Source organism: Narcine bancroftii, chromosome 2 (genome assembly GCF_036971445.1).
Source record: "Narcine bancroftii isolate sNarBan1 chromosome 2, sNarBan1.hap1, whole genome shotgun sequence".
NCBI classification, from domain to species: Eukaryota; Metazoa; Chordata; class Chondrichthyes; order Torpediniformes; family Narcinidae; genus Narcine; species Narcine bancroftii.
The window spans coordinates 82,944,524-82,960,944 of record NC_091470.1 but is presented as its reverse complement, the minus strand read 5'-3'; the positions used below and the strand labels follow the sequence as shown (position 1 = coordinate 82,960,944).

Here is a 16,421-nt window from a genome sequence, read left to right as displayed (position 1 = left end):
AAGTCCAATCTGAGTCCGTGTCAGGGTCCTGAGGCGCCCCTACCGTGGAGGCAGTAGCATTCATTGTTGGGAAGGCTTCTACCCATCGGGTAAAGTGATCTACCATCACCAACAGATACTTCCACCTTTGGACCTGAGGTAACTCCGTGAAGTCGATCTGGATTCTTTGGAAGGGGCGTATTGCCAACGGTTGACCTCCCACGGTGCACGTCCTCATTACCTTCTTATTAATTCTTATGCAGATGTGGCAGTTCTGCACCTCCTGTTGGGCCAAAGTGTAGATCCCCTTACACACATAGTCTCGAAGCACTGTGTCGCACAAGGCCTGGGTGCCCCAGTGGCTCTGATGATGCAGGTGTTTTAAAATATTGCGAGTTATTTCCTTATTTAGAACCATTCTTCCATCTGGGGTCTTCCATGTTCCATCCGGCAGTCGGCATGCGCCCAGCTGAGCCATGTCCGTTTCTTCCTTAGCAGTGAAAATGGGAGCCTTTTCTATACCTGGTCTTACTGGGATTAAGGTCAGCAAGCAGACTTCCCGTTGCATGGCCGCCCTTTTGGCCTCTTCATCAGCCCGTCTGTTCCCAATCACGGTCGGGGTATCTCCTCTCTGATGGCCTTGTATGTAGACCACTGCTATTTCCCGGGGTAATGTCAGGGCTTCCAGGGTCAGAGTAATCATCTGTTCGTGTGCAACTCCTTCCCTCTTGATGTAATCAGACCGCGCTCCTTCCAGATCTTACCAAAGGTATGCACTACCCCGTATGCGTATTTGGAATCAGTGTAAATTGTCCCAGTTTTCTCTGCCAGTACTCTGAGGGCCCTCTGCAAGGCATATAGTTCGCAGGACTGTGCCGACCAGCTTCCGGGTAGCCTCGCAGATTCTACAACTTCCCAAGCATCTCCTTCTATTATGGCATACCCGCTTCTCCTCACTCCGTCAACACATCTGGCGGAGCTGTCAATGTAGAATTCATATCCCTCTCCCAGGGGGGCATCGCGAAGATCCTCTCGGGTCTTGGTCTGGAGATATGTCAACTCGACACAGTCGTGCTCCACTTCTTCCCCTGTTTCACCGCCGTATAAAAACTGAGCTGGGTTGCAACTATTATTCTTAGCAAACTGTAGGTCTTCTCCGACTATTAAAATGGTCTCGTACTTTAATATGCGGGTATCAGTCAGCCATCGATGGGTGGTTTGTGCAAATAGAACACTCATAGAGTGGGGGGTGTACACAGTCATCCTTCCTCCAAAAGTGAGTTTGCGTGCCTCCTCCACCAACAGAGCAGCATCCGCTACTCCCTGGATGCACGACGGCCATCCACGAGACACTGGGTCCATCACTTTGGACAGGAAGGCCACTGGGTGTCGCTGGCCACCTTTTTCCTGCGTCAGAACCCCCACAGCTGTTCCTTGATTATGGGTGATGAATAGCTGGGAGGGTTGCTTCAAAGAGGGCAGAGTGAGTACCGGGGTCCGCGTCAGGTGACGCTTCAGGTCCTCAAACCATCCCTTCTCCTCCTGGGTCCATTTCAATGGATGTTCATCCTCATTTGTCAGCTTTTCATACATAAACTTCACCAACGCCGAGTAGTCCTCTATCCATAACCTGCAGTAACCTAAGAGCCCCAGGAATTGTCTTATTTCCTTCTTATTATGGGGTAACGGCATTCTGGTGATTCCCGCAATCCTTTCAGGGGTAATCCGTTTCTGTCCTTTACTTATCTGGTGCCCCAGGTACACCACAGTCCTCTCAACGAACTGTAACTTGTTCCTGGACACTCGCAGACCCTTTTTCCCTAGATAGTTCAAGAGTCTAATTGTATCTCCCCTCATTTCTTGTTCCTTGGGCCCTGATAACAGCAGATCATCCACATACTGCATCAATTGGGAGTCATCGGACCGTGGATAGTCTGCCAAGATCTGTTCTAGCATTTGTCCAAACAGGTTCGGAGATTCAGTGAACCCTTGGGGCAATACGGTCCACCGAAGCTGCCTCAGTCTACCTGTCCATGGATTCTCCCATTCAAACGCGAACATATCTCTACTTCCCTCTTCTAGTGGGCATGTCCAGAAGGCATCCTTCAGGTCAATAACACTAAACCACTCATGGTCCGGGAGAATCCGACTCATGATGGTATAGGGATTGGGCACCACCGGGTGGCGGGTCTGAACAATAGCATTCAAACTTCTCAGATCCTGAACTAGACGATAAGATCCATCCGGTTTCTTCACTGGGAGTATGGGGGTGTTATAGGGTGACATACATTCCTCCAATAGTCCGTCCCGTATCAGGGTCTCGATTACCGGCTGTAGCCCCTTCCTCCCTTCCAAAGAAATAGGATACTGGCGTTTCCTTACCGGCTGATGACCTGGTATTAATGTGACATGTAAAGGTGGGATGTCCAGACCTCCTCGATTTCCCTTCTTATACCAGACTCTCTCGTCAATCTGCCGTTCATCTTCCTCCTTCAGAACATAGAGGTGGACCCGCACTTCTCCGTCCACGGGGAGAGCACCCAGACCTAGGCGAGCCTGTATATCTCTTCCTAAGAGGTTAAATCCGGCCGACGGTAACAACAAGAGGTCTTGTACCCCTTCTGTCCCTTCCAGCCTTACTGTCACTTGGGGAATTATCGATACAGTCCTGGGAGCCCCTTCTATCCCAGAAATTTTCAAATTGCTTTTTACAGGCTCGGTCCCAGTTGGCACAGTTATTACACTACTTCGTTTCGCTCCCGTGTCCACCATAAACACCACCTCTTCTCCCTGGGGACCAATTTTCAGTTTTACCAAGGGTTCCCTCTTATACTTGGTCGCCAACACCCGGAACCCCTGACCCCTCTAATCTTCTTCCATGAGTTCGAGGGTCCGCACTTCCCTCCTATATCGGGGGCATTCCCTCTTGAAGTGTCCTTCCTTGTTACAGTAATAGCACTTAGCGGGTCTCCTGGGTCTCCCCTCTCTTGGATTTCTTGGGTTGCTTAGAGGGGGGTTTTGTCTCCTTTCGTCTTTGGACCTGGCATTTACCTGTCGGATAGTCTGTACCATAATCTTCGCTGCCCTCTTTTCAACTTCCTCTTCCCTCCGCACATATACCCTTTGTGCCTTTTTTAACAGGTCGCTCAAGGGTTTTTCATTCTAGTCCTCCTCCTTTTCTAGTTTCTTCCTAATGTCCTGCCACGATTTGGACACAAATTCGATTCGAATAAGCTGTTCACCCATTGGTGTACTAGGGTCTACACCTGCATACTGTTGGACATTCTTTCTCACCCTCTCCAAGAAATCAGTAGGGGACTCATCTTTCCCCTGGTGGTTCCCAAATGCCTTGTGCGAAATTGTGACCCTTTGGCACAGCCTCCCGTATCCCTTTAATCGTCCACTCTCATATTTGTCAATCCCTCGGGTGTTCGTTTGTCCCACCTGGGTTCAGATAGAGAATTTGGGTTAAAAAGGGTTTAAGTTAAAATGTGATGATTAGTCATAAAAGGGGGATAACCACTAGAGTTTAGCTGGAAAATGTTACAACAGACTTGCAACAGATTTAACTACAGAGAGACATGCAGGAGCCAAAGATTGATAAAGAGTGAAAAACAGGATTTGGTGCGAGCAGAGGTCATGAATGATCGTGGTGTGCGTGACTAACAGTAATCAGGATGATTCTGCAAAAGCTAACCAATTAAAGCAGTGTAGTGGAGATGCCGAAGGACAAGCAAATTGTATAAAAAACAACGCACTGTATGTATTGGGGCTTGACTTGGCGAGAAGCCGGTTGAGTCCAACTCTGCAGACTTGTGAATAAAGCTTGTCGTGTCACCGATCTTAAAGAGACTCATTTGTGAGAATTTGTGTTTCTGACAATTAACACTTGATTTTCCATCTGGAAAGCATAAATACCGATCTCCAATTTCTGCTAGCCTACTCTCCGTTCTCCCTTCTTTTCCCTTTTTTCCCTCCAGCCCTCCACCCTCTCCATTCACAGAGTGCTCCCTTATTCCCGCCTGCCAGTGGGACCATGCTCCTCCTCCCACACCTTTTTGTTTGGCCACCTGTCTACATTTTTCCATACCTCGATGAAGGGCTCAAGCTCGAAGGTTATATATCTTTACCTTTGCTCTATAAGGTACACTGTTTGACCTATTGAGTTTCTCCAGCTTTGTTTTTACTTACTTTTCTTCGTCACATTCTTCCCGAGCTTCATTAATAACCCGGGCCCTCCGAGATAAGTGCACACACCCAGTCTGTCCTCTTGATGCTCCTCACATGCAGAGACCCACCACAGGCAGCTTGGCCCAAGTTCTCAGCTGTCTCCGACCCCTTATTTCCCTTCTTTGGACGAACACTTGGGCAATTTTCCAAAAGCTACTTTAGATGGTTTAGCTTCAAACGTTGTGTTATGAAGAAAAGTTGTGCATTTATTGTCTCCTCTCTGAGACCGCTGGCAAGTACTATCGAAGTTCGCTAGTCACCAGCAAACCCACTTCTGCGCATGTGTGGCGCAGAAGGCCGGCTCTTTTGCAAAGTCCAAGCATGCGCGGCGCGGCACAGCGGACCGGCTCCGCTGCTGAATCCGAGCATGCGCAGAGCTGAAGACCGACTCTCTGCCAAGTCCCAGCATGCGCGGTCCCGGAGATCAGTTGGCATGATGAGGGGGAGGTCGAACAGGCTCGCACTGAGCATGCGCGCCGGTTCAACTGCCGGAAGGCCTCGAGTCGTGGCCCAGGAGTGCCGGCGCTGCGTATTTGTGTGGTCTTGGCGGTAGTTTAAATGGTTCGCGGTGCTCTGCGCTCAATCCACAAGGAGTAGCGGCCGCTGAGGGTGGACGAGCGATCGTCTGTGCACGTACGAGGTGAGCTAATAGATGAAGGCACCGCTTTGGGAGCTGAGCACCGTGGCCAGCCGCATGCTTGGGGACATGTGGTGGTAGTTGCTCCCAGAGACGTCAGTGGGACCACCAGCGCTGACAGCCAGCTTCGGCCTCCGCCGGAATCCCAAACACCAGCCTAACCTCAGTCCTTGATCGACAGAAAACAGACAATGCAACTATTTCCACATTGGGACCTCCAGCTCATGGCTGATTCCCTCGTGTGCGAGAGGATAAACTCATGATCAACATATAATAAATTCAGTGACCTCTGCACTTTATTTTCACACTGCCAACCCTCCTAGGAAGCGGGAAAACTTACTGGGCATATTGCCCTTGGGAGCCTTTCCCACTGCACCGTGATTTACCCGGTTAATCAGCAACCTGGCTTTTTAACGGGGGGGGGGGGGCACCAGCGTTGACAGTGCGACAGCAGGTTGTGCTTTCACATCGCCAGAAGGTGATTAGTGAGTTAACTCGGGTGGGCTCTGACACTTGCCCCCACCAAGTGTCAGAGGCTGGTTGAATTTAACACGTCCTGCCAGGTTGAGACCTGCAAAATTAGCCAGTTAACCCACACAGAATCAGTGGTGTGAAAGGGAATTGATTACTTACAGCAGAGGCCACAAAGCCTCTGGAAGGGTTTCTGTAAAATCCTCCCCAATCCACGGATGAGATAGAAGATGACTTGTTTACTTACGTTCCAATTTTGTGGGTTTGGAGGAGGCCAATGGAGCCGATGTGGGAATTGCATACTCCTCTGAAGTTGGAGCAAGAGGTGGCTGGGGTGATGTGTGGGTGGGTAGCTTGTGAGATAATGCCCTCTTTCCAAATTTTACTGCTGGTTATAAGGATGACAATAAATACATCAAAATTTATTTTCATGGGGATATCATGGAGTTGTCGTTATTCAAAATGTTCTCGATGTCAACGGTTATGAACTCCAATGAATTTGTGGTGATGACATATTTTTACAAGAAGGTTTTGAGAAAACAATCAATTTTTCCTCTCACATCTCTTATAGTGTCAGAGCTGGGAGTGTTTGTTTTGGCAGTCTAATGTTAGAGCAAAACACAATCTGATGGAGGAACTCACTGGATTGAGCAGCATCAGTGGGAGCTATTAGATCAGTGGATCTCAACCTTTGTCTTTCCACTCACATCCCACTTTTAAGTATTCCCAATGCTATTGGTGCTCTGTAAGGGATTGCTTAAGGTGGGATGTGGGTAGAAAGAAAAAGTTTGAAAACCACTGTTTTAATCGTCCCTCATTGACTCGTTATGTGCACGGTTTCATAACTGCAAAGGAAATGGGCCAATGACAATTTTTCCTCAAGCAAAATATTTCAGTAACAATTGGGTCTAGAGCAGTGATTCTCAACCTTCCCTTCCCACTCACATCCCACCTTAAGCAATCCTTTACTAATCACAGAGCACCGATGGCATAGGGAATACTTAAAATGGTACGTGAGTGGAAAGAAAAAGGTTGAGAACCACTATATTAGAGTAATGTGGCTGACCCATTGCATCTAATGTAATGTAATTTCAATTTAACACGGACGTTGGCCCTGGAGAGGACAGTGACATTGGTCATCTATCTGTGGATTGGCAGAAATTTACAGCACTGTGTTGGTGGCAACTTTCCTGTTGCATTGCGGTCTCTACTGGAAGTTGAAGAGCTTGCCAATTGTACAGAATGGCAGAGATCGCTGCTGGAGGGTAGACCATGAGTTTATTCTAGGGGCCATCCCCTTCTACACTAGAAGGAGTGAACAATAAGATGGAGGTCCGAATGCTGAAACTACAATGGAACTGATGAAGATCGAACAATTTCCCGTTATGTCTGCACTGTAGTTTCCAATGGGGAACTTGTCAAAGATGCTGTGTTGCAGCAAGGAAGAGTGAGAAGGTTGGAGACTGACGCAGTCCTGCTTGATTCAGTTTGATTGGGTCTATGGTTGCCCTGTTGGTTGGATCATTGCCTGCATATCATCAGATAACATATATAAAATGGTATTGGTCTTTTTGGGGTAGCAAACATTGAGAAGGATTCTGGATACTCTTTCTGGTTGGAAAAATGAAAGGCTTTTGGGAAAGATAGAGGATTGGAAAGTTTTAAAAAATTTATAGAACTAAAAATCTCGAGGAGGGAAACGAAGTAGGCTAGCAAATCATAGCAAAGAGGAATCAAAAAACTTCTTGAAGTATATAAAGAATAAAAGAAAGGTGAGAGGAACTATCGGACCACTAGCAAATGGCACTGGAGAAATAATAATGGGAGACAAGGAGATGGCAGAAGATCTAAATGAGTGTTTTGCATTACTCTTCATTGTGGAAGACACTAGCCAGATGTGCCAGATATAGTAGGATGTTCGGGAGGGGAAGTTACTATTTCAAAGGAGAAGGTGCTCAGAAAGCTGAATGGTCTACATGTGAATAAGTCTCCTGAATGAGATGGATTGCACCCTCAGGCCCTGAAAGAGGTAACAGTAGAGATTGTGGAGACATTGGTAATGATCAATCAATTCTGGTATGGTCCTGGAAATTCAAGAAGGGAGGGAGGCAGCAGAAAGGAAATTATAGGCCGGTTACCCTGACGTCAGTGGTTGGGAAGATGTTAGGGTCAATTGTCAAGGATGAGGTTACAGAGTACTTGGAGGCACATGATAAGATAGGCCAAAGTCAGCATAGTTTCCTAAGGGAAAATCTTGCTTGACAAATCTATTGGAATTCTTTGAGGAAATTACAAACAATCTGGATAAGGGAGTTGTAGTGCATTTGGATTTTCAGAAGGCATTTGGCAAGGTGCCGTATGTAAGGCTACTTAACAAGATAAGAGCCCATGGTAATAACAGGAAACATACTATTGTGGGTAGGGATTTGGCTGATTGGCAGGAAATAGAGGATCATATTCAGATTGGCTGCCAGTTTCTAGTTCCACAGGGGTCGGTGTTGGAGCTGCTTCTTTTTATGTTGTGTATTGGTGATTTGGATTTTTGAATGAATGACTTTGTGACCAAGTTTGCAGATGATACAAAGGTAGGTGGAGGAGCAGGTAGTGTGGAGGAAACACGGAGGCTGCAGAAGGACATGCACAGATGAGGAGAATGGGCAGAGAAGTGGCACTTTGGTAGAAAAAAATAGACAGGTAGACTATTTTTAAATGGGGAGAAAATTGAAAATATCCAGATGCAAAGGAACCTAGGAATCCTCATTCAGGATAGCCTAAAGATAATCTTGCAAGTTGAGTCAGTGGTGAAGAAGACAAATGCAATGCTGGCATTCATTTCAAGAGGAGTAGAATATGAGCAGGGATGTGATGTTGAACTTTATAGGGCACTGGTGAGATCTCACTTGAAGTATTGTGAGCAGTTTTGGGTTTTCAAGTGAACCTCATGTGAACAAGATGATGCCCTTGCCCTGTTTAAGCTGAACTTTACTCCACACTCTGCACTATGTCTTTGTAACACTATTCCCAGCACTCCGACTTACAGTAACATTGCACAATGTACTTGAGTTATACAGAAATGTAGACAGGCAAAGTAAAGTATAACCAATGTTTCAGGCCTGAGCCCTTCATCAAGGCATGAGTAAAAAGCAGCCAGGTGCCTGAATAAAAAGGTGGTGAGAAGAGAGGTGGGAGGAAGGGAAAGGGAAGGAGTTCAGGCTAATAAATAAGAGGTCATTATTGGATATAGGTGGGTGGCGGACAAAAAAAGCTGAGGTAGTTCTCTAAATGGAGAGGGAGGGGATTGGGGAGCTGGAAGAAAGGAGACCATGGTATAGAGAAAGAGAGAGATTTGCAGAGGGGTTTTTAGAGAAACTGGAGGTTAACTTTCCATCTGATTGGAGAGAACCCGGATGGAATACCAGGTATGTACCTCCAATTTGGGGGAAGCCACATTTTGACAATGCACAAAGCCATGGATAGATATGTCAATGAATGAAAATAGAGAATGGAAAAGAAAAGGACTAGTTCACAATTTGGGGTCCTGAATTGTGAGGGTGAATTTTGATGGTATTGGATAGGAACTTGCAGAGGTTGATTGGGATAGGATATTAGCAGGTAAAGAGGCTTTATATCTTGTGGAGGCTTTCAGAAGTGAGACAGTGAGGGTTCAGGGGAACCATGTTCCAGTTAGAGTGAAGGGCATAGTTGGCAGGAGTAGGGAACCCTGGATGTCATGAGATATTGAATCTCTGCTCAAGAAAAGGAAGGAGGCATATGTCAGTTATAGGCAGTTGGGATCAAGTCAGTTCTGAGAGGAGTACAGGGGATGTAGGAGTGCACGGAAAAAGGCAGTCAGGAGGTCCAGAAGGGGACATGAGATAGCTTTGGCAGACAAAGAAATTACTACAAACATATTAAGGAGAGAATAGGGCCCTAGAATGGTTGTATGTGGAACCACAGGAGATGGACAAGGTCTTAAGAGAATATTTCTCCTTTGTGTTTACTGTGAAGACCTGAATGCAAGGGAAAAGGGACAAATAAACAGGGATGTTTTAAAGAGAATCAACGTTACAGAAGAGGGGTGCGAGATCTTAAAATGCTTACTTAATTCTTTTTTTTAAATATTTTATTCTTATTTGGTTTTTAAAAATTATACATAGTGATATTTTAAATATACATTAAACTTTTTCTCACAAACACAACAAACAAAAAAAAAACAGTCCCTCCTTCCTCCCCTTCCATACATACAGACCCATTCACCATCAGAGGTTACATATATTTTGAGTACAGTTGGGGAAACTATGTTTTTGTATATATAATAGTTACCCTTATACCCTTTTTTGTTTTTTTTTAATTACTGTATCTGAGCCCCTATGTGGTCCAGGTATGGCTGCCAGACCTTTACAAAAGTGTCATATTTATTCTTCAAGTTATATGTGATTTTTTTTCATAGGTAGACAGCTGTTCATTTCTGCAGTCCATCGTACTATAAGTAGAAGGGAGTCGGTCTTCCAAGTGACTGCGATACTTTTTTCGCTACCGCCAGTGCTATTTTTTTTAATGAGATTTGATATTTGGTCAATTTGTCACTTATTTCCAATGAAATTACCTAATAGATACAACTCCGGGTCGCCCGTGAAGGTCACTCCTGTTATCCTGGTTAATTTTTCTGTGATTTCTTGCCAAAATGGCTCACTTTCATGTAGGACCACATGGCATGTAAAAAAATTTCTGTATCAGTCCCACACCTGAAACACATCTCTGAAATGTCAACTTCTGATCTGTGTAACTTTTGTGGAGTAAGATATAATTGGTGTAAAAAATTATACTGAACCAGTCCATATCTTGCATTTATAATTGATGTGATGCTGTCCTGACACCAATCTGACCAGCTTCTTTCTGAAATCACTACACCCAAGTCCAACTCCCATCTTTCCCTTGATCTCTGCAACCCTGGTTTTGCCCTTTCGCTCTGGAGAGCATATTACATTTTTTGTTATAAATTTGGGTGTATTCCACATCTAAATTATTTGTTCAGTTTCATTACTTTCAGGTGGGGTCAACATTGGCCCCCATCTTTCTCGTAATAATGATCTAAGCTGGAGAAAACAGAAGGTCCCATTGGCCACTCTGCATTTGTATTTTAATTGTTCAAAGGACATAAGAGTTCCTTCCATTTTACCTTTGTCATGCCTCAAATTTAATATTCTATTGCCCATGTTCCTGGGCAATAACACATTTTGACACAGTGGTGCTTTTATTGGTGACCCTACTTTTTTTCCTCTACATTCATTAAATTCTTTCCATGTTCTAATCATAGGTATTAGAATGGGGTTATCTGTCTTTCTCTTTAGTGATTTGACACTTCATTTATAGATAAAGTCCTTTGCTTCCCCCTCCTCCATTGAGTACATTCCAATTTGAACCCAAGCCAGGGTGGGGGGGTGTTGTCTTCAGTGAAGAAGGCTGCGAGAAATTCAGCCTGTGCAGCTAGATAATATTTTTTGAAATCTGGAAGTCTAAGTCCTTAAGGAACTTAACTGTATTTGTTGGGATGATATTTCCTTTAGTTGAGCTGTCAAGAATCACGCTTTTCAGTCTCAAAATATAACGTTGGCCCTTCAGAACAGAAGTGAGAATAAATCTCCACCCAAAGGGCAGCAAGTCTCTAGAATTCTCCACCAAGTCAACTGATTCCCTTAACATTCAAGAATCTATATTCATCACTAAAAGATGTTACTGATGAATATAGATTCTTGAATGTTAAGGGAATCAACAGATAACATTGGAAAATAGTGATGGGGTGAAATCTGGATGGTAAGGTATTGTTTCAGGAAGGGTGAGGTGAAATTTTTTCAACCACATGACGAGATCAGATTCAGTCCAACTTGCCGATTGTACCAGCTCCTCGCACTTGTTCTGTTGCCCTACAGCTCCCAATAATCTTGGTTAAGCAGTGGTTTCTGGGAAGTGTTGTGTGACCAATGATCAGGCCTCTTGGCTTGACATCCTGAAGCCCCATTCTCTAGTGTATAATGGCTCGATGACCTTCAACAGGTTCTGCTTTCTGAGGTCTGTTTCACTCTTTAAACATCTCCAAAAAAAACCAAATGTATTTACAAACAGTAGAAAATAATTTAAATTTTAAAAATACACTTTCACTTAAGTCATAGGAGCAGAAATAGACAAATCATCCTATTGAGTCTACCTTGCCATTTAGTCTTGAACTGATCTATTTTCCCACTCAGTCCTATTGCCCAGCCTTCTCTCCATAACCTTTGATGCCCTGGCTATCAAACTCTGCCTTAAATATACCCAATGACTTGGCCTCCACAATTGCCTGTGGCAACAAATACCACAGATCTACCTGGCTAAAGAAATTCCTCCACATTTCTGTTCTAAGCAAATACCCTTCAGTCCTGAAATTTGTTGAACTACTGTTAATTTAAAACATAAAATGCAGTGATACAAAAATAAATGGCAGGTTAAATAACTTTTGCAAATAAATGGGGAATTTGAAATATCCCCTGGTGGCTCAGATAGCAAACCCTTGAGATTTCTAAAGAGTCGGATAGTAAATCATCAGACATTTATTTAATTACTTTGTAGATATGTTTATTTCAATGTATCATCCATTGAATTTGGCTTTGGGTTAATTGAGTGAAACTTAATAATAAGAGGAGTATTTTCACATCTCACTTAGACATCACATCTGTTGTTAAAGGTAATCATTCAATTAAGCAATTTAGATGGATTGAAGTGAATATACAAGTTATGTCAATTATATCTAAACATTAGTTAGATTACTGTCATCACTGGTTATCATTTTTATGTTAAAATTATATTTTGAACTCTCTAGATGTACAGTATTGAATTTGAGTTGTGCAATACAATATTTTTCAATTAGGCAATTTTGAAATGGAAACTGGAAATAAAATCAGAAAATACTGGAAACGGGGGGCGTGGTAAGATGGCATAGAGGGCAGATCCTAGTCCTCCCCAACCAGTTTTTTTAGTACCCATTTTTAAACTTTATTTAAGTGAATAAAAGTTCTGCATTTATTCTTGAGAACATTACTGGCTCACAATCACAAGTTGTGTGTAATAAGGATTTTTTTTAAAATGAAGGCTCCACTACAGAAGAAATTACCTTTTAAAAGTGCTGAAGAACTGAGGCCTACCTATCTAGTTGAAACCATGGGGTCGTTGGCTGGAACCTCCAAGGCTCAGAGAACTCCTGCCAGGTTAAGTATCACACCGGCGCCGACCTTGTCCCCGCAAGATGACACCGGCATGCTGATGAGCTCAGCCGGTGCTGACTCGCGCGTTTGCGATGTCGGACGCGCGGGTGACCCGACTGAGAGGAAGGCCCTTGAGCCCGTGCTGCCGTCAGGTGAACCGGGGACGTGCAGAATGGTGTTGGAAACTGCCTCTGCATGGTTCCTGGCTTGCCCAGGCATGTGCAGTGTCTCCAGGGTCCGTGAACTATTGGATTGTGTGTGGGCTGTGGGGGGGTCTCGAGTGACGGTGTCCCGACGTGGTTGGGATGCCGCCGTTGGGTGTACAGACCCGCAGCCCCACCGGGAAGGGCCCGACAATGATGGAAGATGAAGAGGACTTACCTTTAATGAGCAGCTCACAGGAACAATTGGAGGTGGAGTCCATAGAAGGTAGGCCACAAGATGTGGAACTGGAATCCAGAATGGAGACTATTTGTGCAGTTCTGGAAGGAATTGTTTATCATATGGACAATATATCTAAAAAAATGACTCAAGGGTTTTTGGAAGTGACAACTAAAATATCTAATATGTCTACACTCAAGATAGATGTCAATAAATGTATTAAATCGGTGCAAGAATTTTTTTTTTAAATCGAAACAGCTTTTTTTGAATGTAAAGATCAAGTTGTGTGAAATAAGGAAAAAAATAGAGAAAGTGGAAGATTCGTTTGTGGATTGGGGAATCCAGAAGAGAGATTTACTGAAAAAAATTAACATTGGAAAATCAAAGTCGGAGAAATAATGTGAAAATTGTGGGACTTCCAGAAAATATTGAAGGGTCTGACCCAATAAAATTTTTTAAGAGTTGGATCCATGAGGTGTTGGGTAAAGAGTTTTTCTTGGGATGTCTAGTATTGGAGAGAGCACATAGAGCGTTACAAAGGAAGCCGTTACCTGGACAACCACCACGTGTTTTAGTTTTAGTTCGGTGCCTGAACTATCAAGACAGAGAAATTATATTATGGTTGGCGGGACAGAAGGCCCGACAAGGTCAATCTCCAATGATGATCCAGAATAATAGTTTTTTTTAAATGCAGATTTGAGTCAAGAAATTATCAGACGTCGATGGGAGTTTAATTTGGCTAAAGAAGCGTAGAAGTCAGAGAGGTTATAAATTTGCTTTTCGATATCCTGCTGTGTTAAAGATCTTTTATGGTAACTTTCAATCTCAATTTTTTAAGAATGATCATGATGCGTTAGTTTTTGCTAATTCATTACCGGATTTACGTGGTCATGGAAGAGTTTCGCCATTGTCGCCTAAAAGGAGGGCAAATGGAAATGGGCAGAATGGAAAGAATGGGAAAAATGGAAAGAAAGAAGTTTTAACACAAAGTTAATCATTGGGAATGGAGTCATTGGGTTGAATATATTTATAGTATTGAATTGTATATGAATTGTATTTCTGGCAGGAGAAATCTTTGATAGTCATCTGCCACTAGTGGGGTTTACCACACCCAGTTTTTTAGGGTGTTACTACCTTTGGTTGGTGTTTTTTTTTGAGGGGGAATAATTAGAATCTTTTTATATATATACTTTTAAAAAAAATTTTTGGGTGGGGTGAGTGATTTTCATTTATTAGAAGTGTCTATATTGTTAGTTTGTAAAGATATCTAGTTTGAAATTTGCAACTTTTAATGTTTAGGAGTTGATTAATCTGATTAAGCCATTATGAGTTGGGTGAGAGGGCAGTTAAAGAAGGAACAGGTTTCACGAGTTATTAATGCTGTAAAAAAGAATTCAACAGTTACCTATAAACCTCAGGAAATTAATGACCAGTTCTATTCATCTTATAAAAATTTATATACTTCTGAGGGGAAACAGGATAATGGCTCTATTGATTCCTTTTTATCTAAGTTATTGTTATCAGCATTAGAAGAGGAGGATGTTATGGATTTGGAAGTACTGTTTACAGAAATAGAGATTAAGGTGGATATGTTGGAAATGCCCAATGGGAAGTCACCAGGTGATGATGGGTTTTCGGAAAGTGTCTTCGTATAGACCTATTTTTTTTAATTGAATGTTGATTATAAAATAATAGCAAAAATTCTAATAAATCGATTTGCTAAGTATTTATCTAAATTGATACATGTTGATTAAACAAATTTTATTATGAATAGAAATACTTTAGATAATATTCTTTGAATGATTAGTTTAGTCAATGCATATCGATAGTAGCTCAACCACAGGAAAAAGCTTTTGATAGGGTCGAATGGGATTTTTTATTTAAAGTACTGGAGAAGTTTAAATTTGGCCCTTTTTTTATTGGTTGGGTTAAAGCTTTATATACGAACCTGACTGCTAGGGTGGTGACAAATGGTCAAGTTTCATTACCATTTAAATTGACACGTTCAACTTAATAAGGTTGTCCATTGTCACCAGCCCTATTTGCATTGGCTATTGAGCCGTTAGCTGTGGCATAATGAATTGAAAGCTTGTATTGTTATGGAAAAAATATATATATAATTTGCATGATAATTATTTTTTTGTTAATAAGTGGTTATCATATTTGGAATTATATGCATTTAGATATATTTTGATTTATTAAACATTCTTAGTTTTTGTTTATATATTTTTTTGGCTTTCCTTAAAAGAGCTGGCTGACGGGGTGGGTGGGGATTTTTTCTCTTTTTTTAAAATCTTTTTTATATATATACACTTATATAAAATTGTTTTTATTGAATGTATGTTGTACTATTATTAATGATTTTTCAAATAAATAAAGTTTATAAAGAAAGTACTGGAAACACATAGAAAGTCAAGCAGTATCTGTGAGAAGTGAGAAGCAGCTGATGTTTCCAGTCAAAAACCTTTCATTGGAAATATTGAGAAGCATTAACCCCATTTCTCTTTCCACAGGTGCTGCCTGACCTCCCAAGTGTTTCCTGCATTTTCTATTTTTATTGCTGATTTGTAAAGGTGGCTAAACTAAATAGGTTAAAAATAATTGGTGGAATTTAATTCTGGCAATTGGAGAATATTTATGGAAATATGCCAATGAAGCCAAATAACCTGTGTCCTACGATTACAGAAATGGAAGGACATAAACAGCATTGCAGGAGGCAGGGTACTCACCACAGTCGACAGAATCAAGGACGATACCGAGAGCATTATAGTCACAGGTCAAGTGAAAATTAAAATTGTTGTTCATTATTAAATTGTATTGTCACATCTATCAAAAATCCCGTTATAGATTCAGATTTTGTAACATCATGAATCTTTCCCTGTCTGCTCAAGAGTTATTATGTTGACCGTATAGGTTATAATTTGTTTATTTGACACAAAATGCCAAGTTCAATGAGAAGGGTTCTTCTGTGATCAGACCAACAGGTTATCTCTAGCATTGCATACAGAGTACAGAGTACAATTTGCAGAGTACAGGATTACATTGAGAAGAAAGGGCAGAACAAGAGCACTGTAGTGGGGTTCATTCAGGAACCTGATGGCTGCAAGGGAGAAACCCTCGTTAAACCTGTTGGTGCATAGGTCCACATTTCTAAGCTTTCTCCTTTAAGAAAATGTGTCCAGGGTGATGGGTCCTTCAGTATGTTAGCTGTCTTTCCATGGAGGGGAGGGAAGTTTGTGTGATGTTCCACGCAATATTCACCATCTTCTATAGCTTCTTCTGATCTTGATCTTATGTAGTCCCGTCTCCTCGATTGTCTGATTAAATCAGTTTCTTATAATCAAAAATAGCTTCCTGTCAAACGAGGTTAGGTTAGCCCAATGTGATTAATACTTTGAATATTTCTCGGTTGCTCCTATTCCCCTTTTCTTTCTCCAGTTGCCCATAATTTTGTGTATTTAAGTACTTAGCAAGTGCTGCTGAAC

General features: G+C 42.4%; 1 protein-coding gene across 8 annotated transcripts in view; it reads left to right on the top strand.

Annotated features, from left to right (window-relative positions):
* Positions 1–16,421, top strand: part of wdr21 (WD repeat domain 21) — a 73,205-nt gene that overhangs the window by 9,459 nt on the left and 47,325 nt on the right. For 4 of the 8 annotated variants that reach the window (XR_011351454.1, XM_069917286.1, XM_069917290.1 and 1 more), the window contains one exon: positions 15,622–15,712. Coding sequence is in view for 7 of the 8 variants with exons in the window: in XM_069917286.1 (XP_069773387.1) it covers positions 15,622–15,712 (91 nt within the window). In the remaining variant the exon portion in view is untranslated. Of the gene's footprint in view, positions 1–4,688; positions 4,850–12,442; positions 12,559–13,687; positions 13,749–15,621; positions 15,713–16,421 lie in introns of those variants that run through there. The other 4 variants (XM_069917287.1, XM_069917289.1, XM_069917288.1 and 1 more) reach the window with 4 other exon arrangements.